This window comes from Streptopelia decaocto (assembly GCF_964273445.1).
Source record: "Streptopelia decaocto genome assembly, chromosome: 2".
Lineage (NCBI taxonomy): Eukaryota > Metazoa > Chordata > Aves > Columbiformes > Columbidae > Streptopelia > Streptopelia decaocto.
In genome coordinates, this window is record NC_138655.1 from 143,427,367 (window position 1) to 143,451,434 (window position 24,068).

The 24,068-nt window shown below is 37.0% G+C and overlaps 1 protein-coding gene across 1 annotated transcript in view; it reads left to right on the forward strand.

Moving 5' to 3' along the window:
- The window catches only part of PLXDC2 (plexin domain containing 2), a 272,320-nt gene extending 252,797 nt beyond the window's left edge, over positions 1-19,523 (forward strand). Inside the window, exons 13-14 of the mRNA XM_082044120.1 lie at positions 2,720-2,880; positions 15,340-19,523. Coding sequence (XP_081900246.1) covers positions 2,720-2,880; positions 15,340-15,456 — 278 coding nt within the window. The 3' untranslated portion in view covers positions 15,457-19,523. The remainder of the gene's footprint in view (positions 1-2,719; positions 2,881-15,339) is intronic.
- The last annotated feature ends 4,545 nt before the right edge of the window (positions 19,524-24,068 follow it).

Below are 24,068 nucleotides of genomic sequence, written 5' to 3' on the forward strand. Positions count from 1 at the left end.
TCCCAGCAGGGTGACTCACACAACTAACTGCTCATCATTGGGAATTAATAGCCCAGCCCAGAGCATGTTCAATAAAGCCGGCCTTTCCTGATGGCCTTTCAATTGCTTAATTTCCATTTTCTTGGCAATTTGAAATATATGTACAAGTACTAAATATTGTTACAGTGCATGAACAGAAATTAAGACTGGACCTTGTATACATTCATTTATTCTCAGCTGAAACTGAATGACTATTTAATAAATTATTAATGGCTATGTCAAGTAAAAGACTTTGCTGTCTGAAAGTCAGAGGAACATTTTTTAGTGTCACCTTTCTTTCTTGTCTTCTCCATGAATCTCATATCCCTTGCTACATAGTGCTACAACTACTAGGAAGTCATTTAAGTGCCCTGTGGATGGGAACACATCTGAAAATAGATCTTCCACATCCTGGGCAATGTTTCCTTTCTTTCACTGCAATGGCCTGGAAATTTTCACCACATGTACTGTGTTAAAAAAAAAAAAAAAATCAAATAAGGCTGACAGTGCTTTTATTTTTAAAAAGCTTCTATACATCTGTGTGAACTAAGCTTTAAGAAAGCTAAGTAAATCTCTTTGTAGGATTTGGGCAGAGCGAGGTTTGGTTCTTGGATCCTATTCATGCTTAAGCTCAATCTTGATGTCCACAGTCAGCACAATTAAATCTGAAGTTCCTGTGTGAACAGGTGCTCATGAACTTTTCAGTAAAAAGCAGTACCTGAGTGGGGATGCCTGCTTGCATTTTTTCATTAAATTCATTAATGCCTCCCACATCCTAGTTTAGCCTCTCAAATTGTTGTTTGTTGGGGTTTTTTAATTATTATTAATTTATATTAATTTATCCTCTGATTCTGTTGCTCAGCTCCTTCCTCCACAAGCTGTCTTATTGACTTCATGGGAAAGAGAAGAGCAACACTGTGAGGTTTCAGCTGCCCTGACTCAGGAATGACGAAACATAGACAAAAGCAGGGGAAGTTTATATTAATCCCTACACTCTCCCATAGATTCACTTCATATTGCAATTAGAAATAGCTCTTGGCTAAGATAATACATCTTCATTTTCTTTTTCTGCCTATTGTCACAATGGTTCCATGCAGTCCACTGTGCAGTGCAGCCTTCCTTGGTCTGGTGAGGAATAGTGCTGCCACACATGGATGAGCTGTTATACTGAGGTTAACTGTTCCTGTTTTCTTTTATTGATCCTCATACAAGACATTTAACACTGTACAAGGTCCTAGATCAATAGACCCTTCTTCTATTACTTTCCACTTCTCTTTTTTTAAATATTATTGTGTAGTGCTCTACTTACGATCTGATGAATGATAAAAGAACATGTACATTTATTGCTGTTATAGTTTTTATTGTTGTTACTAGTAATAACAATAACAGTATCTTGTTTGAAGTGGTACCCATAACTCAATAGCTGTTTTCCAAGAACAAATAAAAGGGACAATCCCCAACCTCACAGACCATGACACTCCAAGGCAACCAAAATAGTTTGGGGGGATGGCACAACAAAAAGAATAACTGCAGAAATAAAAAAAAAAAATCATTATAGTCACCTTGGCAAACAAGCATTTTGAAAGGAAATTTTAAAGTAGATTTGAAAGAAAATTTCTCATGAGCAAGATCAGAGACAGGTTTTGTATGGAATAAGGCATTTAAGGATTTCCAGAAAGGCAGAAAACAGTGGGAGTATTCGGACGATGATACAAGTTTGTGAGGCCAAATGGCCAGTGGTCTGCTGTTGTTTCTTAAATCTAGGACTTCTGAATCATTCATTTGCTTGCAGTGGCAGACAGAACAGCACTGCTTCTATGCATCAGGATGCTCAATAATCATCGCTTATCCCCGTGTTTGTACTTGCTGTGAAATTCCAGGTTGTCCCAACTAGAAATCACACCCAAGCACAGGGAGTTCTACAGATGTTGGCTAATTTTTGAGACTTTTTCCACAAAGGATACAGTGTTGTTAAAAGACTTTCGGTCACTTATTTGGAAGCACTGCTGATAGATTGCTTGTGTGACAGACACAGCTCTCTTTTCTCCTGATGAGAGCATAACATGAGTGGCCTCTTGGTATCAAGTTTAGTAAATGGATGGTCTTCCATTATACTTTGGTATGATGAGTGTTCCATTCAGACCAAGATTAGAATATTGCAGGGTCATTTAACATCCATCTGTTACACTTTTGGCTGTCTGATTCAGTTGCACAGGGTGATTCAGAAGCCCTCTCCAAGCTAATGAATCAGGCTTTCAGAATGTGTTTATTAGCTAGATCTCACAAGGGTTTGTGGCATGTCTCAACTTGAAGCTTAAAAAAAAAGAATAAAAATAAAAAGATCAAAATGTATTCCATTAGTACTTTTTGTCTGTAGGGCAACTGCAATAGTTTTATGAGATAATAAATGTAAAATTCATTATAAAGGTAATTAGAAACTTCATAATGTCCAGATTAATTCAAAAGAAAGGATATTAATTTTGTTTATTGAGTTAGAAATAGTAAAACATTTGGAAATGTCTGTTCATTAAGATTATGAGAGTATTCAGTTGTGGGAAAGAGATATCTAACACCTTTTTCCAACTTGGGCTGTGGAAAATGAGGAACATGTAACAAAAACCCACAAATGCTCCATTGCCAGCTGTGAAATGGAATGGATAAGATGTAAGCTACTGTGCTAATAAGTGTGCCATTTGTGCAGCTTCCACAGATGACAGTGCGGCAGAGAAGAAAGGTGGAACGCTTCATGCCGGTTTAATTGTCGGCATTCTAGTCTTGGTCCTCATTGTGGCTGCAGCCATCCTCGTGACTGTCTATATGTATCATCATCCAACATCAGCAGCTAGTCTCTTCTTTATAGAGGTAAGTAATATATTGTGCCACTAGTCTTTTCACTCGGCTAGTATAACTGGGGTTTCCAGAACAGAACTTTCTTAACTAAATCTAGAAAGTATTCTTGTGTTCATAGTGTAAGCTTTGAAGAGAGGGACCTACCTCACCTAGTAGGTGATGCTCTTTTGTTCTTAACATATTTGTCACTCAGCTGCTTCTTTAACTACTAAATATATTTTTTGTTGTTGTTTTTCTTACACAGGACATACATCTAAATGATATATCTCAGATATCACTCTCCTTCCCATCCTTCATTGTCCTCACCATAGGATTTTTCCATTAGTTGTTATGTGCACTGGCATTTTATTTTGGGACATATATTTTTTACAATTATTTTCCTGTGGAAACATTTAATATTTTCATTTATTAATTGTCCAGAAGAGCTGACTTAAAGTAAGTTTTTAGCTGGAAAAAAATGTTAGCTGTTCCATACATTCACTTTATAAATCTTTTAAGACTTTGTCACGGATTGCAGGAAAGGTTCTTTTCTCCTAGATTTAACATCTAAATCTAGCATCATCTCCCTTTGCTCTTTTTATTAGTGTAGAGAGAAACAAACTCCTTTAAACCATGATTCATCTGACCTATTTGAGACATCTCCTTTGGGATTAGATAAGTTACAATTTTTGCTCCTCAAATATAGATAGCTACCTCAGGCGTAGATATCTATACTGCAGATGCTGGCATTTAGTCAGCTCAACTCCACTCTACATGACAATATGAGAAAGGAACATTTTCCATAGATGTTTGATTCTACAAAAAGCTGTGAATACCTGTACTGACTTGTATTCTTTCCAACTCAGCAATATTCCTCTAACTTATGATAAGTATAGAGTTGCTAAACATGAAAGGAAACACTGATTGGTCATAACCCCCACCTGCAGTACTCCCTAACTTTTAAGAGCCCAGACAATTTCTAATGGGCAATAGTGAAGATGCAGAACCACTGGAAGTGGCACTAGGGACATAGCTAGGGATTGCTTAGGTAAAAGCCTGGACTAGGAAGACATAGACATTCATTCTTAGTGACAGCAGTGTGAATTGAAGTAAGACATGAACATGAACAGAATGATTCATCCTTAAAATCATATTATAATAAATATACCTGCTTACATGCAATAGTAGTGACAGAAATCAAACTGAATTGTTTGTCAGTATTCCAGGCTCAAGTGATGTAACTGCGTTAACCATCAGGGAACAGCATCTATGTAATAAAATCAATAGTTTTCTTTCATGTCTATGTGACATTTCAAGCCAGTTCTCCACTGATATAGACAAAAAAAACCCCTTCACTAAAGTCCTTGTACAAAAGAGAAGGAATTGTCCCTTTCTTTTTTTCACACGCAGACTGAATTGCCGTTTCTGTTTGAATTGCTGTTGAAAACAAGTTTCTTATCTGTTCTGATGTGACTGAAAGGCTAAATAAATAGCAACTCCATTTTTTAAGGAGTGAAGATTACCAAATTAAAACACGTATTTGTGTAATTTTGTTCTGAGTGCAGTAATGGCATATTAATTTATTTCATTTGTTGATACCATACTCATCATGCAAACATTGATGCCTTAGTCAGTTTTGTTAAACCCATTCCACTGAATATAGGCAGAATTGATCAATCTATACAGTCAAAGCTAAAATGTCTTTTAGCAAGCCATGTGGGTTTTAGAAAACAGAAAAATATAATCTTTCTCTTTAAAATAAAGGAGAAATAATTCAATATGGACAGGACAGAAGTAAATCAGTCAAAATCAAATATATGCAAAATGTGGTATAAACTACATCCTCTTTTGGTTACTAGCAATATTTTGATACTTGTGAAGAATCAGCCATCTAGCAAGAATTATAAAAAGTTCTAGCCGTGAAGGGGTGGTCTGTCCCTTTGAGGGGTAAAACCACTGACACGGTGGTAAAACCACAAATGATGGAGAAAGGGATTACTCTGTGTTGTAGAAAATTTCACAGAATCACAGAATCGACTGGGTTGGAAAAGACCTCAGAGATCATCAAGTCCAACCCTTGTTCCAACTCCAGTCCATTTACTAGATCATGGCACTAAGTGCCATGTCCAATCTCAAATTGGACATTTCCACAAATTCCAAAACTTTAAAGCCATTGTTGTTATCATAATAATAGAACAGAATAAGGTGATCCATTCTGGAAATGAAATTGCTTTTAAAAAGTTTAATCATTCAGCTTCCAAAGGAAAAAAAATATAGTTTGACCAATTCAAGAAATAAAGAGTAGAATATATTATTCTTATATTCATCTGATCTATAGAGTGTACATGTTTCTAATACAGAGGATAATGTATCTTTTCAGACTTGCACTTTGAAGTACAAAAAAATAACACGGCATAACTTGTATAAATAGATCACAGTTACAAAAAAGTGTTCCTTCTGCAATTGGAAAATATTTCTGAATAAGCTGTTACAGATAACATGGTACCCACAGAAGACAAGCTGAATTATTTATGGAAGATGAATGAAATGTGAATCTGATGTTACCACTCTGGGGAAGGAGCTCAAGAAGATTGCCATGGGCTTGGTCATGAAATGAGAATAAATGCATAAGTATTTCAGAAAATAATATTGTTTTGTATGAGTCCCTTGACTAATAAAGCAAGTTGCACAGTTAAATAAGATGTGACAGGTAGACAGGCAGCTTCCTCATGCAATTGTCTAAAAAATGACTACTACACTGTAGTCTACCATCAAGTTTTCTAGCCAAATCAAGATCTGCATCAGTTTATTTGTCATCAGTAATTAATATAAATCTAAGACTGGGACAAATGAAGAATGGAGACCTGCCCCATTTGTATTTACTTTTAAAGAAGCTACTTGACAGAGGCATGATGCTGACATTAAACACAGCATTCATTCAAAACTGTAACATGACTAACAAAGAAACATCTTTTACATCTAAGATTCTAGGATGCTGTCATGATTCTGTAGGTAAAGCATAATTTTCAGTCGGATTCTGTTGGGTTTTTTAGGTGAAGGGCTATGTAAGAATCTTTTAGTTGATTTGGTTTATGGTCAGGGTTACTGCTTACTAAGTAAAGTATGATAAGCCGATCCCGTATCTGAGGCTTTAAGTCTCTTTCTCCTTTGTGTTACCTGCAGATATCAGACCACATTCACTTACTACCTCACTCAAGTTTTCACATAACTCATCTTGAGTCCCACTCATGATGCCCCTCATGTTTGTCATGTAGTGCCTTTTCTCAATGAGCTCCCTCAGATAAGGATAAGTACACCCACATTTTGACTGCACTGTTTAAATTTGCACTGATAAATGCAATCCCTTGTGACACTTCTGAGCACCATTGAATGATATCCTGAGTACATTAGTTGGTTTAAATATGTGATACAGGAAAGCCAAGAAAAATGCCATTTATTCCAAAAGCAACTATTGTTTTAGAAGAGACTAACATTATTCTGTGATTTTTTTTACCCCTAAAGTCTGAAGAAAACTTTTCCTCTAGTGGTTTTCTTCATGGTTGTTGAGCACAATGCATATTTGCAGCCCCAACTGGAACAAAAATAGCTATTTTGAATGAACAGCTCTGTAAGTCTTAAATGCTAACACTATTCAATTTGCCATGATAATGTATCACTTTAAAAGAATACCATCCAAATAGTTTAATACTTTTTCAAAAAAATAGTTCCCCTTTCTGTTAAGTGTGTAGAAGATTCAAATAAAAATGCAATGTTTTCCTGTTTCTTCCAACTCCCATGCCATTCAACATGTATTTCATTGTTTAGTGAGACTCTTCTCTGGTGACCTAAAGACAGGATGAATTATCAAATTTTAAAGTTAGGGGAGTTCCAGTCAAAGTTCCAAGGAATGCAGACTCATTCTAAAAGCTGGCAGTAAATGTGGACTAAAGATTTCCTTGCACAGTGACAGAAGAGATGTTGTATGCTTTGGTCTTTTATTTAGGTATGCTTATCCCTGTGGTATTTTCTCTCTCTTGAATTTGATTTCGTTGCAAAGAATTTCCCCTTTTTGAATCAAGTTTCATACCTACTCTTACCTCGAGGAATCTTCAGTCTCTTGAGTATACTTTGAACTTAGTTGCACTGATTTTTTGAGCATACCATACATGTCAAATAGTGTTATTCATGTCTTTTTCAACAAAGCAGAAGCTTATGTCAGAAACCTACCTATAACACATATAGCTATACACTAACCATAGCAGAATTTAAAAGTAATTAATTTATTCACTAACCTATGTAGCATACTTGCATTCAGGATTTCAGGTTTGGTGGCCAGGAAGGCAAGCATGATGCCCCAGTTGTAGTGGATTACATGACTGTGATATAAATAATAGCACAAGTGCTATAGATGTCTGGAGCTGAATGTTAATGGGTGAAGAAACTCCTAGCTGTGTCAGATGGATTTGCTTAAATTTCAATGAGTTGCGAGCCAGATAGAAGCTTTAGGAGTATTTTAGATTCTACATCTTCCCTTATTTTTCTTCATGTTCTTTTTTTCATATATTTTTAACCTTTGTTGATTTGCATTTGTGTGTGAGCTTTGGCACTGAAAGTAATTACATCCAGGTAACATTTAACAAAGCAAAAAGCAAGGCATGAGGCAGACTGTCTTTTACTCGGCTATCCTGCGCCTGTTTGCACCAAGTTATCTGTGGACAGAAGGGTTGCAGGTGACACAAGAATTTTTAATATGCCTACTTTTTTTGTGTTTTTCTTACCTTCCTTAGTTATATGTTGGTCCAAAATCCTTTTAATCTTGGAAACTTACCTCGGCTGTCATCCCAGTGCTCTGTCTTTGTAGAACAAAGGCAGCATGATCTGGCCACAGTTGAGGAGACAGCAGCAGAATTGCCGGCCAACATGAAGGCAGGGAGTCAGGCGTTGTGATGTGTTTTCCCAGCTGGACACCAAGACACTGTGGCCAAATGTGCTTATGTAAGGCTTGACGACAGCAGAATAAAATTTTTCTGTGGTAGTTCTCTGAGGTTAGGGGATTTTAAGGACTCTAAACTAGCATTGCAGGTTGGGACCATCTTAACCTTCAGCTTGTAGGTATGAAACCAAATTCAACTTATTAACACACGTAGACTCTGAAGCTGTAGGGATGTGAGTGAATACAGAGCCTGTGTATTTCTTAATAGTGGCTGTGTATGTCTTAATTGCAGATAATGTCACACATTGAAGAGAAGTGTGGGTGCTTGTGGTTACATGTCATCATTCTTTCAAGTTAAGATCCTATTTTAAAGGTTATAGTATTTGCCTTCATGTTCCCACCCTCCCTGGAGTTTTTCTAAAGTTTATTGTGCTGATTCAGCTGCTTAGAATCATGCATGTACACTCACACGCACATAGCTATGTCTTTTTTAGTTGTTTGTTTTACTTCATTTTGGAAGTTTAAGATGGATAATTTCACGAATCTGGGTGGTTTTTTTTATATGGCCACACAGAGATTTGAACTGGTATTATGTAGCCAGGAGGTGACCTTGGGGAGAGAGGGAAGAAGGAATGAGCAGCTGCAAATCTTCAGCAAATAAATAATAGTGTGGGATCACAGCCTAGGGGATGCACCTCGCCTCTTCCTGATTTAACTTGAATTATGTCTTTACTGGTAAATTAAATAAGCCTGGACTGGTTTTTAGCCTAGAAACCAACCAGCATAGAAGGTTCTGTATTCCTGTCATTTAACTCTGTTAGCCTGACAGTAAGGTGACAGCGTGCAGACTGTTAGCATGGACTGAGGACCATTCCCAAATCCTGAGCCCTGGCTGGGGTGGTCTGAGAAAGCACTAATTGTTGGATACTTTTTCTAACAATTGAGCTGTATAGTGGATTGTGTTGCAGTATCTGGAAACATGCACTGGCATGCAGACCAGTAGCTTTTCTTCAGATTTTGATCTTCTCATCTTCTGTCTGCTTAGAGGAAGGCAACAGAAGGAGAAAATATTCAAAAAATCCAGAGACAGTTTTTCGTGTTTCAGAGCTCAGGGAGTTAATGAGCATTTGTGGCTCACTGTTATGCATCTCTGCTCATAGCAGCACAACACAAATAAGAGCCATTCTTTAACAGTCAGCCGTGTTCTCCATGCACCATTTCAAGGTTTCTGCATTAATGTCACAGATGCAATGTATATCTTCAAAAAAATGAAAAGTAAATAGGAGACAGTATAAGAAAGAAATAAAAAAAGCATTTTTTAAAAAGAGCCAGGTCCTCAGCTGGCTTAGAAAGGTAATGAAGCCCACACAGCTCTGCTAATTTCTTTTGCGATATGGCCCATTGTTTTTATTATATATACATTTTGCAGGGAATTATGCTTTTAGTTTGTAAAAGGCTTGACATGGACATCAATTTGTTTTTGCCCAGAAGTTTGGGCTGAATTGTGTTTCATGAAGATGATGATTAAAAAGAAAAGAACAAGTATCATTTTTCTCTTCTTTCAAAGTCCTGCAGTATCCTGGCAATTGGGGTATTGTCATTGATCTCACTGTCATTGCCTTGTACTGATAGTAAAGTTATTTTTTCCAAAGCTTATCCATCTCAGCAGGAACCAGCAGCTTAGCAAGGGAAACCTAAAGCAGCCACAAGGGAAAAACACTTAAATAAATAATCAACACTGACAATAAAAGTCAAAGGTGGAGAGGAAGGAGGCATTCTGTTTCTCGTCTGTCAGCAGCCAGCTACTTAGATGAACCTAAGACTGCAGAAACATTGTTATAACAAGAAGCGGTTTAAATCACAAAGGTATTTTAAACAAGCACTTCTATCAAAAAGGAAAAATAAATTAAGCCTGTAAATAATCCTACCGAATTTTAAGTCTGAAGCAATCTGGATTTCAGAACAGTTTCTGCAAAATATTAAATTAACTTGATGTCAGGCAATTGATCTTTTCTTATTCCTGGAAATACATATCAGAAGTATAGTTTCAGATATTTGAAGCCTCATCCATTTCTGACAAATTTCTGACAAATAAATTGGGTATTTCTAGGAGAGATTGAAGACTGATCCACAAGTTAAAACTGTCCAAACAATATTTCAGGTAACTGTGAGTACACAAACACATTTCCTGGACAAGGTAATTTATAACAGAAAGATCCATCCTTGTCCTGAGAAAGCAGAAGGCCTGGATGCACACATAGATTAGCAGTGGACAAGTGTACTTAGACTAATGCCTCTTGATGGTATCAGGTTAACATATGGTCATTTAGTAACAGACCTTTCTATAGGTTTCTCCCATTTTGTTAATCCATTTGAGTAAGTCATTAAAATTTTTCTGGGGTTTTGACAATTTATCCAGAATTTGGATAGCTCTCTATTTATGTCTTTCCAGTTAAGAAAGTTAAGTAGGCCTTTTTGGCAAAGTGTGGTTGAAGAGTACAGATTTTGAATATATTTAAGTATCTTTATGCCCTTGAATTGGGCAAAGAACTTCACATTGATGGAAATGTAAGATGCAGCCTTCAGTAGAAAGAGTGAAACAGTCCTCTGGAAGTTTAAAGATTTGAAATACAGGAAGATAATCAATAGAGAATACAAAGTTGCATTAGAGCATTCAACCTAAAAAGTATTCAGTAACTTGAGCTTTTGTGTAGTTTAGTGGGAAATCAAGTTTTTTAGGGACTCTGGCGAGTCTTTTAAAACTTTGAAAGATTGCCCTTCTCATGATAATTCAAGTATTTATAATCACGTAAACTCAGTTTGGAAAGAGAATCTGTGTGAGTCTTGGTGAGATACATTGATCAAGTTTAGCACTGAATAGGAATGAAGAGCTGATCTGTGCACAAGTGCTCTGGGATTTTATGCTGGTTGATATATATGAAGGAACTTTAGATAAACTGACAAAAATTTCAGAACAAAATGTGCATGTGGCAGGGTGGGGGAGAAGATAGAGGGGCAGATTTTTCATTATGTTTTCCCTTCACTGCTCTTCTGACCTTGCAGATCTGTACAGAATCATGCTAATTCAATTTTTCTGTAGTGAATGAAGGATAGGACAAGGATGGGATGGGGATAGTAGAGGATAGGATGTAAGAATATCAACTATGTACTACATGTTGCCAAGCACCTTCTGTCCATTATGGATAGAAACTTGTCTTCATGCATATGCATGAAAGGAAGTGTTAAAGCTTAGACTTACTGCAGCGAACAAAATATACATTATTACAATTGCTTTTAATGAATTACCATCTCAGGAGAAAATATTAACTGGCATAAATTTTAGAGATGGTGCATAATGTCAGCACCAGAATCTCTTAGCAGCAGGGCATCAGTCTTCACATACCAGCATTTCAATAAAACTTTGTTCAGCTGTCTGTCCTCATGTAATTGATCTTGTATATTACTTATCCCTTACATTTTTTTTTCCTGTGGCAGGTACAAAGTAGATTTCATTTCTTGTTTAAGTGCACTCAGTTTATTTTTTCAAATATTTTTAAAATTCATTCAAAAGTCTTGAATTTATTTTCTACCAGCTTTGCTGGAAGTCTGAATTGATCACTTCCTTTGTTTTCACGATAATATTAATTTGAGACACTGGTTTCTAGTCTGTGAGTCAGTGCAGAAATACATAATTCTTACCAAATCTTATCTCTTTACTAAATTGTAGTGGACTGTTCTGTTCTTATTTTATAGTTGCATCATTGGTTATCTGGTGGCTCATAATAGGTAGAAGCCTTGCTGACAGTAGAAAATAAATTACTTCACTCTAAATGGTATCTGGACAGTTAATAGAGGCCTGTAACATAAAAAGTGATGGGTCCTTTTCCATTTCCTTCATTTCAATATGGTCAACTTTACCAGAAATTTCTGTGTAAAATTCCACCAATACAGTCAAACACATACAGAAAGCACTGATCTATCTGAAATTTTCCTGTAGTTTTCAACTTGACCCACTTTTTTGCTTAAAAAAAGTTACTGTTCAGCAGGGAATAAGATGGTCTAAAGCTAGCAACCTCAAAAAAGTCATGGACTGTAGCACTGTTCATATCATACTAGCTGAATTGTGTTTAGATAATATTCAATTAAGTGCACCCAGATAGGTATCAAACCTTTTTTTAATTTTTGTTTCTTCTGTCTTAATGAGATGATACAATTTAGATGGATGAAAGATCCAATAAGGCTCAAAATTCCCTCCTGTTGGAAGATGTAAAAAGAAGAAAGTGGTCAACTACAGGAACACACTTGGACACCTTTTTGTGCAATAACAGTCAGAAGATACTCCAGTCTCCACCCTTTAGAATTCATATGTGGAATCCCCTCCATTTTCTTCTCAGAAGTAAGATGAATAATCTCAATGAGAAGTGGTGGATTCCCCAACACTGAACACTTTTAACATTCAACTGGAAGGGTGCTGAGACATCTTGTCTAGTCTGTGCTTTTGCCAAGAAGACTTGGACCAGATGATCTTTATGGTCCCTTCCAGCCTGGAATTCTATGAAATAGTATCCATTCCCCCTCTGCTGTAGACAAGCGTAATGTAAGAAACATGAAAGATGGGTCTCATTTCCCATGGATTTTCCAACTTTCATTTTATCTTATTGATCTTCAATAGGAACTAACTTTTTTAAAATGTGTTTCATAATTATTCTTCTGCATCCTGACAAGTATCTTCAGCATCCTGGTCATGTAAAGTCACAAGTGCTTTTCCGTCATCCTTGTTTTCTTAAAATAATGAACCCAAGGAAGCTTCAGACCTATAAGAAAAAAAAATTATTCTTTCTTTCTTGCTTTATAAAACACTGAAAGGAAGCTGGAATTACAAATCTCCAGCCACAGCTCAGAGGATTTCCCCTAAGAGTTCTAATTCTAGAAGAAGAAACATATTTTTTCCTGTTAAATTGGATGACAAAACTAAGAAACTAATTAAAATACTCAGCTTGCTTTCTCCCTGGTTTTGGTTGTTTGTGTTTTGAAGGTTTTGTGCTTTTCATTTGGTTGGTTGGTTGGTTGATTTGGTTTGGGTTATTTTGTTTGTTTGGTTGGTTTTTTTTGTTTGTTTGTTTGTTTGTTTTGGTTTTGGTTTTTTTTGAGGGGGGTGTTAGGTTTTGTTGTATCTTCTTATTACTCTTCTTATCAGCAAATAAAGTAGAAGAATGCATTAGGCATTTCCTGAGCTGCTTCGGTAACTCACAGACCTTTGTATCTCCTGATAACAAATAAGTTACTTTCGATTTTGTCAATTAAAACTGTGATGCCTCTACAGCTTCTTTGGGGTCAATACACAAGTCAATGAATTGATAACTTGTCAGTGCTTCCTTTTAAGACTGCCAACAATTTACAAAACCCACATGCACACAAAGAATTTGAAATTAAACGGTCTGTCACTAGGAGTGGAAAATCTCACCTCAGGCATGAAGAGAAACCATAGAAAGCTGCAACTGTAATATTTGGAAATGACCTTCTAATCTGTTTGTTTATTTCTGGAGCAACAGCTGATGTTTATGGTGTATGGCATTTTATCATTAGAACTGGTACACATCTGTCGCATATTTCATCATCTGGAAAGGCCAATCAAAAAGCGTAGCCCAAAATGGTATAATAGCTTTAGTTTCTAACAGTAATGTAGCAAGTAGTAACTAATCATGGGTACATCTTAAAATGAAATTAGGGAGCATCTTAATGGATTCAAAGTCAGCTCATCCTTTAATACTGCCATTTGAGACTGTTTCTAATTATTTTTTCCTCCTAGCTTTCCGGTGGTTTTTCATTTTCTCTTTTCATTAGAGACCTCTTGGTGAGATTCTTTTCTCATTTATACCAGTGTAAATCTGGATTAAGTCCTTTACATTTAATCACATTATTCTTGATTTACTTTAGTGAGTCTGAAAACAGAATATGACCCTTTTTCTTTATCAGTAACCAAACTGTCCTTCTTAATTTTGAAACCACACTGAATCAAGCCTAGGTAGAAAAAAAGTCTGCAAAGTTTGAATAGACTAGGTTTTGTTATTAAGAAAAGACATTCACTAAAGAGGACAGTGTTCTGCCCTCCAACTTTGTAGAAAGGTATTGCTTTGAAATGCCTGGGATTTTAAATTACCTGCCAAACAATTTAACTTTGGATGCTTCAGAAGTAATCTGATCCTGCAGTGGGAGAAAAAGAAATCAGTTGCTTTTTTACTTTACCCTTCTAATGGTGATCACTGAGGAAGACTGTGCTGTACCTGCAGACCAGCATATAGCTGCTGGTAACAAGATTCAGTGGTCCCCCAAGATTTGTTTAGTGGCTGCTGCCCAACAGCATCATGAGCTGTGGCTGTTTTGTGGTCCCCAACTGCCCCTCAAAAGCATGAAATATCATTAGTGATCAGAATGCAATCAAAATGGGGTATTGTGGGGACAGAAAATCAAATACAATGTTTATTTTCAGAAAAAAAAAAAAAAAGTTTACATTTTGAATTGTCACTGAAAATATGGTCTATAATTTGTCTTCACTGTTTCTCCTCTGATTTTCCTGTAATGTTTCTATATAGGTTCCTATATCTTCCAGCCCTCTTTCCAAGCAGGTTGTAAACATTGTCATTATAGGAAAAGAAGTATGTATCAGCATATTTGGCAGATAAAATTTTCAGTAGGGAATAATCATTTTAGGAGAGCTTTTTCTGCTGACTTTAAGAAAGTGTTTCCCTACTTTCCTGAAAACTGTTCCTTTTGACAGAAACTTGGCTTGCTCACCCAGAGTCTGAGCCTTCCAAAATATTAATTAGTGTGAAAATACAGAATTTTTAAAGAACTTTTCCTTCCCAGAGGCATCACAGTCATACAGGCATTGTGTCATCTACCTTAGAGAAGATTTATTTATTTCTCTATTTATTAGCTGGTTTTTAAAGCAGACACCAAAGATCCTAATGAAAATTGATTACAACTTCTTAGGACACTTATACCCAAAGTTCATAAGAGTTTAAATGAAAAGGTTGCTTCTATTTGAACCATCAAGGTAAACTACTCAAGTAGAAATTATGGCATTTGAAATAGGAAGTCATTATTGTAGTAGTCCTGCATAAGCATACCAGAATTTTGTCCTACACATTCTCCCATGGAGCAGAGTATGTTAGCAAATTCCTGTACAGAACTAGGAAGGAAGAACAGTGGACAGATCTTTTAGGGGGTGGTGGATCAGCAGATCTTTATATGACAAAATTCACAGATCCACTGGTCAACGGTTTTAGATAAGAGCTATTTTATCCTCTCCATTGTTAGAACTAGTGGTAGCTATAGGTCTTTGAGAACAGCCATCATCCACAAATTTAGAAAGAGGGATTCATTCCCTCTGCTGCTGCTGAACTGTGCTTCTTCATTCCTGTAGCAACTACACAGAGTGGGTTTTAGTATGATTTTGGAGATGAAAATTACAGGGCATTGTTGAAGTTTTTTATTAATAATTTATTATTGTATCCTTCATACTCTGAAAATTCATTTTCTTGTTTTTGCTGTTACAGCGACGTCCAAGCAGATGGCCAGCAATGAAATTCAGAAGAGGTTCTGGACATCCTGCCTATGCTGAAGTGGAACCAGTTGGAGAAAAAGAAGGGTTCATTGTATCAGAGCAGTGCTAAAACTTCTAGGACAGAACACCAGTACTGGCCTACAGGTGTAAGACATTTACTTTTTCTCTCTTTAAAGAAAAGGAGCCCTAAGCTGCTGTAGCCTGATAGAAGATTTTGGACAAGCTTAGTCCAAGAAGAAAAACTATCTAAGATACCAGATTACCACTGCACAGTAGTTTTTGTTAGTGGACTGAGACACAATGGTTCATGCAGAACACTTGTCAGTGGACACCTACGGTATCAGAACTATGGCACAAGTGCCATGTTATTGGCTTTAGGTATGGGGATGCACAGTAAACGAAAATATAATAAAGCTTTGGTGCACAAGGGTATTACCTTTTGGTTCAAGTGTTCTTCTCTGGTATCTCAAAGACTGAGTGAGAAATCTGTACCCTTTCAGTGCAAAGAGCACTCGTCAGTGATCACAGGTAATTGAGGAAAGTATCTCAATGCAGATAAAGAAGAAAAAAAAAAGTAATTTTCTAATACTTCTATAAATGGATGTGAAATGCACTCACTTTTTAATTATAAATTAAACTATCCACCTAACTGAGTGAGTCACAATGTATGTGCTTTCCAGGAGTAGTACAATGTTTCTTGTACATTGCTGATTACTTTCCTTCTAAACAACTCATGAAACACAAATTGGTAAGAAATGAAGACAACAGAACTTTCAAAATGGTGAAATGATTTTATTTCATGAGAGTTCACAATGAAATTGGGCTGATTTTGAGTTTCAATGCTCACTAAAAATTAATTATCAGGTTTGTTTCAAGGGATAATTTCATTTCTGAGCAGCAGACTGAAGTAACAGCAACAGATCCTTTTAGCTTCAAGGTATCTTACAGATCATTTCTTAGGTAATGTGAAATGAAAAATAAGATTGTAAACAAATGAGTTTCTATCCTTTGCCATTTCATTGTGAGTCCTTACTGAGAAGCACCACAGACTTCAATGCACCCCATCCCAAAATTCAGATACAAGTGTTATTGAACCCTGCTGATTCATACCGTGATTTTGTTTAATGCACATAGTAGTTGCATAAATATATATAAAAATATATTTTTTTTTATAGCTAACACAAGGCGGGCTCTTGTGACTGTTAAGACTGCATTTTTGTCATCCAGACAAAGGAAATGGATTGCATTACTGCATAGTTCCACTGAGTTGTAAAATAATCCTTAATATTAGAATATTTTTATGTTGTGTAGGGAAGGTGGTTCATGTAGTTGCAGTACCATAACCTATCTGCCTATTGGAACCACACTTTCTTTAATATTGACCCTTTCCCTCCCTGTATAGGGAAAGGCAAGACTATAAATTCACACCATCAAAAACAGTTAATCCTTTCATGGAAGGGGTTAATATAAACCGAGACCCAGATCTTCCATGAGGAGTGGGAACCTAAATACTTTATGATCTGGGCCTGAGCTATTAAAATATTAAATTCAGGTATTGTATGTACATTTCATCATAACCATTGACTATCCATTTTTCACATACTTTACAAGGCACTTGAATCATTTTAAAGTGAGGTATACGGCATTTGCAGTTTCGGATCTCACGCAATCAAAAAAAGTTGTGGATACCACCTTAATGGTACAGTTATTTACACTTCTTGTTGATGCTTGTATGGTCTAAATTTGATTACTTAATGCTGTTTTAAAAAACAAACAAACAAACATTACTTTTACTTGTTATTTTGTTCAGTAAATAATACAATACTATATTTTCTGTATTCTTTTATTTTGTGTAACACACTTTTATTTTCATCTGTTTTAAATCATCTAGTGTGAGTCTGAAACTGTTCAAAACCTAACTGATATTAATCTGAAGGTACTAACAAACACATTGTCTTGAAGCCTGATGAAAAGCCTGTGGCAAGTATTCATTTAAATTTGTGTTGGTCTGCTGAGCCCTGTTTCTAATAAACTGGGATTAAGTTGCAGGCTGTTAAATCCAATAGCAATAACCAAATGTATGCACATATATATCTGGTGACACTCATTTTTATTAAATAAAAAGTTATCAGTGCACATCATCTAGACACGTATTTGGTGTGCAATATTTATTATTAGTTTTTCTAGGAATATTGGAAGTCATCAGCTAGGGTTCATTGGCCAAATGAAGCAATTGTAGAGATTCCATTTGAAGCATGATGGATTCCTGTTTGAAATATTTTTTATTTCAGAGCACATCTTGGCAAATTATACTGAGAAATTTACAAAAATCTACATAGTGCTGCAATAAGTTCAAGGGATATTTCATATAATAAAGAAGATTTATATTACTATGGGTTTACAGATTTGCACTTTGGCTGATTCACTCATGTTTTTCTTGTTTTCACCCATGTATGTAATACATGTCACGCAGTGAAGCTGACAGAATGTTTGTAACATGATTAGACAAACACAACAGTAATTTTAAAATCCATCATTTTGATTAGTTTTGTTTTAAGGCCCTCTCGCACAGCTGAAGGATGTTCATTAGTATTTACAAACTAACATGCATTTCATACTCCTTTATAAAATAATAGCAATTATTTTTTTCATTCTTTGTCCACTTCTCAGAATTTGGTGGCAGATCTCACTGGTCTATGGGGAGCGTCATAGTGTACTACTTTGGACTTTTTTGCCATGATGTTATACGTTATGGATTATAACATGATGAGTTGCTGGGTTTATTAAATAAGATTGATAGGCATATGTTTATGTCTGACAAGAACTGATATCTGAAGAGAAAACCTCCTGCATACTAATGGATGTATATTGTCTCATTGGTGTCTGCTTTGATATATTCTGTGGTATGTTCTATTTATCCCAGTAGGCGAAAGTTAATTAACTAATCTGTTGCTGTTTTGTAATTCCATCTGGTTTTCTAATTTTTTTGATAATTAAAATTGCCACATTAAAAATTATACAAATACTAACCTATAGGTGTGATGAAATATTGAAATCAACAGAGAATCCTATTGCTACAATTTTACAAAGCAGCAGGTTAATTGATCCAGACCGAAAAAGTTTCACATAACTCCCCTCTCAGAGATCCAGCTGAAAGGTTATTCAAAAATTCATAAAGAAATTTCCATCCAGATCTCTGAAACAGTGGCTTAACTAGCATTCCCACTGGTCCTGCATTTGAAAGTACTTCAGAATATTTCATTTGTTTAAATGCTTACTTACAGACACATTTATTCTAATAGCTATTTTAACTCTTAAACTTTCCTGTAAATTTGTATATCTAATGCATGTAATGATTGCAAGATCTCCCAAAATTATTATTTCTTATTTTTTTCCATTTTCATGTTAAATGGTCCATAACACCTAACACTCTCAGTGCTATGCTTCAGTTCATCCTGTTTCACAGAAAAAAAAAGGAAAATTTGAAATACAAGGATTTAAAGCACATTACTAAATAGCCCTTTACATCTTAGTAAGATGAAACAATAAATCAGATATATGTATTCAGACATTAAGAAATTCTGGAACTGCAGAAGTAGCCAAATTATAATTTTATTTCCATGTGCATACATATAATGATGCAGTCTTATTTAATTGCCTGCTATGTTTCTCTGTGCACTCTGTGATGCATTGAACGTGGAGCATGCAGGCTATTCATAAGAAGTAGCTATTCCATATTTTTCTTTCCTTGCTCAAATTTTGTTGCATTTTGTAACATACTGCCCCAACCCTGCTCAGAAGACTTCGAAGACTTTTTTCTTTTATTTTTTTCATGGATTTTTCTTCCTTACCAATCGTCATTATGCTTGAGGGATACATACATCTTGATTTGTTTGTGTTCTGAGTATGCCTGTGAAGGGAGACAATTTTCCAGAGAAGACCAACGTGCAACAGTTCTTCCTTTTCCTGCAATTGCCTTCCTCATTTTCAACAGCTTCTGCTACAGAAGACATAGATGTCTTGTAAGTTATAACCTCCTTCATTGTGCTCTTATAATTTGGCCTCAGATCAAGTGCATTTTCTACAAATAATGTGTGTGATGGAATTCTGGGGAAAAACATAATACATCACTGTATTTTGGAAAATTGTGGAAGCCAAATTAAATTTTCACAAACTGAACAGAATATTTGACTTTGAAAACTTCACCATTTTTTCTTGGTCAACAGAGTTCAAACCATAAAAATCACTACACAAGTATCTGAGCCAGCTGAATAATTGAATCATTGGTTTGCCATCCAAATGTGGACATCAAGGGAAAAGGAAGTGGTGAGCCAGTTTGCCAGTGAGCAGGGAAGATATTTTCTTTACACAAAAGTAATAATGCTTCCAAGGAAAACATGAGAATATTTCTATATTCTATTAGAGCACCTCTTGGGTAGGCAAAAGAAGTTGTAAATGACAACATCCGTCTTTTTTATTAGTAGAGAATCTCTAAATAAGACTCTGCAAGCAGTTGTCATGAGCTGGCAGGGTTTAACATAGTAGGTGGGTGACGGGGGCATGCAGAATATCCCGTGTTGTCTCATGTTCCATCAAAGGAAGATTTCACTTTGAGTGCATACTGTGGCTGAAGCAATGGTTATGTTTTTATTTTCTGACACCAGCAATGAAGTTTTGTATAAAGATTTGGCATCCCCCTTAGAAGGTATCTCAGCTGTGCAAGATCATAGTGCCTACAGCCATAGTTTTGGCCATTAGGAGAAGAACTGGAATAGAGCACAAATTCGGCTCAAATCAACATTTTTGCTCTCCAGGAATTTATTCCTTCCAGTGAGGAGAAAGAAGAGCAGCAAGCACTGTTATTCAGAGTAAAATCACTAGAATCCTTACACATGTGCACCTTCTTGCAGAGAACTACTTGAAGCTTAAAGCCTAAAAAAACTTGGGAATTAAATGCTACTGAATGATAATGTAGCATTCACCCTAATTTTCATGTATTAGACAGAGATTTCAGGAGCTGACACCTGCTACTACTTTTCTTTACGGATTTAATGCTAAATTGGGTTTGGGTGCTGTTTTTGGGGGGTTGGGTGCTTTTGGAGTAGGCGGAGGAGAATATGCAGGAGGGGAGGGCTGTCAGTATCCCCATATGTTCTAGAGGCAAGGAACCTTATGTACAGCCTTGAGAGCATCAGTACCATGTGCCAATGGCACCGAGTGAGGACACATGAGGTCTTCCTTCATGTCCAGCTCCATCATTTAAAAAACAAAAATGTCACCAGAGCAACTAGATTCCATCTAAACCTGACGGGGTCCATATTTCGTCTCATGGAGGGTTTATGTCACCCCTTAAGGAAAAAAAGCTTGAACTACAGGCAGCATTTTAAGGTAGAACAGTGTGCCCATAGTGCTTTACCAGAAGTCAAATATGACAAAGTGGGAGACAGTTTACATAAAACTATAAGGGTCAAATAAGATTTTCTCACAGCAGCCAATATTTTTATGGCACAGGCACTAACAAAATATTCAAGTCTGTGAGCTGATTCGACTTGATTTAGACAATATCATGATCCTGAAGCTGGCCTTTAACTTATTAGTTTATTGTCAGATCTTAGGAGAGGTTCTTGACTTTTTCATTTTTATGGAAATGAAAACAGTTGAGGTTGCCAAGTGAAGTGAAGTAGCTTTCTGATAGGAAGAGAGTCTCATCCCCTGGCACAGTTGTCTTCTAACTAGACTAGATGCTTCCCTATGCACAGCTCATTTCAACAGGTCCAGTACTGACTCCAGGGTCTTTCCAAGATGTGTTTCATGTTTTTCAATGCAATTCTCTGCCTTGCAAGATTTTTCAATACCTCTCTCCTAGATCACATTTTGTTCTTGTCTTCAGTTCTTCTCCACCTCTGATCTAACTCTGCTTTCTCACTACTTTGCTTTCTTGCACTCCTCTAAGCCCTGAATGCTGAAATGACCACTTTCAGTGACACTCAAAATAAGCCTCAGTCTGAAGAAAGATCCACTTGTTTTTTCTTCTGTATGTGGGTTCTGGTCAATAACAACTATCTGAAGATAGATTTTCCTGTTATAGACTGAATTGCGTCCATGGGAGTTAGCAAGCTAAATTCTGAATCTCTTGGAAGCTTTTTGTTTAGACATTTTGGTCAAACAAATTACTGGTCTGTCCAGTGGATAACTTGTCCCAGATATTTTTTTAATGCAACAAAAGGACTTCAAAAGCAGGCCTCAAGACATTGCTTTTAATTACATGCATTTAACTAAGCAGATATTTTTGCCCAATTCATGTAGATGCCTGGTTCTCGGTTGTCTCTCGGGGAAGATAGTGTTTAGGGATATTTGTTAAACTCTTCCCATAGGGTTTCTATAATTTCCTTTGGAGTAGCTCTTATTTTTAAAAAACAAAAAGGCTCTTCTATTAATTGCTAATCTCAATTTGAAAGATACTTAGTTTATTGACTGCTTGGGTGGCATGTTGTTTCCTCAGACACCTAGAAGCTATTACTACTTTCACTAATAAGTATCACATAAGCCTATCTAGCTTTGTTTGGAGTGCTGTTTTTCTTACTCGTTTTTGTTTTGTTTTGTTTTTTTCAATAAGAGACATTAAATTTTGTTTGGGGAGGTAGCAAATGATGCTGTGATCCAATTGTTATGTTTGAGTACACATCAGAAATGGTGGCCTTTTATCTAAGTTTTTCAGCTCTGCCTTGCTTGTGGGGGCATTAGGATCACACCACACACCGCTCTTTTAGTGACAAATGCAGCTTTCTCAAAGGGAGGAAGTGGTGTGCATTTCATAGTCATGTGTGTATTTGCACAATGGCCTGTTTCCAGAAGGAATCCTCTTCCTAGAGAGAGGAGTCTGGCAGTCTAGCTTACAGAGTGTAAGTGAAAATAACTCTGTAAACCATGTACAGCTACAGTGTCACTGGATGAAATTATCTCCAGTGCTCATCAGCCTCTGGGCTGGGTCCCCAGCCTGGCCACAGCCCCTCTCCAGCGTGGAGGAGCCAGGGCAGGAGACCACAGGTAGACAGCAGGCACCTTGCTAAGGCTTCCACTCTCCAGAAAACAAGGGTGACCTCATGCCACCCCCTGCCTTGTCAGCGCTGAGGATGAGCACAGAGTCTTCTCGCCAGCCTGGTGAGGAAAGCACAGTGGGCCAAGATGGGAAGCATGGCACAGCCTTGTTTCAGTGCAGGACGGCACACTGCAGCCACCAACATGCACACTTGCATGCTGTCACATGCACCCACTTCTTCCAGCTGCTGTCAAGGATGCATTTTGGGTTTCAAGTGTTTTCTCTGTATAGAGCCTTGAATAGTGAGCAGTGCAGACAACACAAAAGCAAGAGCACTCTGTTACCTTAAAAGATGACACAAAGTCATTTTGCTCTGTTTCTCTCTGTACCTCCCATAACACCAACAAGCATCCCTGCTGTGAGGACCTGATAGATCTCCTCCCAGCACTTTGTTCTCACCTGAGGTGTAGGTGAGCATGTCAGTGAAAGGTTGCAAGTGCTTGGGGCTTGACTTGGCCTGTAGCTGCTGCCTAGATGGAGCTAGACATGACAAGGAGCCTGGTGGGAGCCGATGATCAATCTTTTTAAAAAGACCTAACATCTAAAATTTTAGCTAAGGATGTAAATTTTCCTTAGTGAAGTGACTTTGGTATGAAAAGTTGTTTGACTGAGTTATCCTGCTGAGTTATCCTTCACAGTATTGACCTCAAGGACCAGAGGAGCACATGACATATCCTTAACACTTGCCAAGAGCAGTCGTCACAGCAGAGAGCTTAGCAGCCATCTCCACCTATACTCAGGGCTAATGGTGATCTATGACCCCTCTTAGAGACTGAGTCTAGCAATTAGATCATTTGATCATGAGGTGACAGATGCAGCTGTCAGCCTGGGAGGCATGTATAGTGTCTTCATCCAGGAGGGCACCCCAACTAATGGCATGTACATTAAGCTTCCCCAGCCTCTTTCTAAAGAAGCTGTTCCATACCATGGTGAACAAAAGATGCAAGAGTCTTTGGACCCAAAGAGTGAGCGTGGAACAGGATTAGCCAGTGCCCAACTGTAAAAGGTCTGTGCCAAGGAACGAGGAGTGTGCTGGGTCCTGAATTCTGCTCTAGAAGTGGTATTTGAAATTGTACAAGTAGGAAGCAGTTTCAGGTTGCAGCTCTTACTCAAATATACGCTTAAATCAGGGATGCTGGACTCCCAAAATCAGTAAGATATGGATTTTCAGAAACATGCTGCTATTTTACTAGCAAAACACCCTTGCCTTTTATATCATGTGATTTTTTTATCAGCTTCATTCTCAGGAATCCAGTCCTCCATTATTTAGGTCTACAACATTTGCTTGGGAATTTAATTCCTGGAGCTGATGTGGAAATGCTCTGAATCACCATATGCTGTTCCCTGACTTGCTAGGTGCCTTAGGAGTGAGGATGTGTAAAACATTACTGCAGGATGCTGAGGTATTAGTGATGAACATCACTGAGAACAAAGAATACACTGATCCACACACAGCACAAAGAAAAAGCCAAACTCTTCTCTCTGCTACGCAACAGGAAATTCTGAGCGAGACACTAATGAAATCAGATGAACCCTTCACTGCAGAAGCGATGAAGTGCCGTGTGGAGGCTAGTCTAGCCACCATTTACTCAAATGGTTTAGCACTATCACCTTGTACTTTA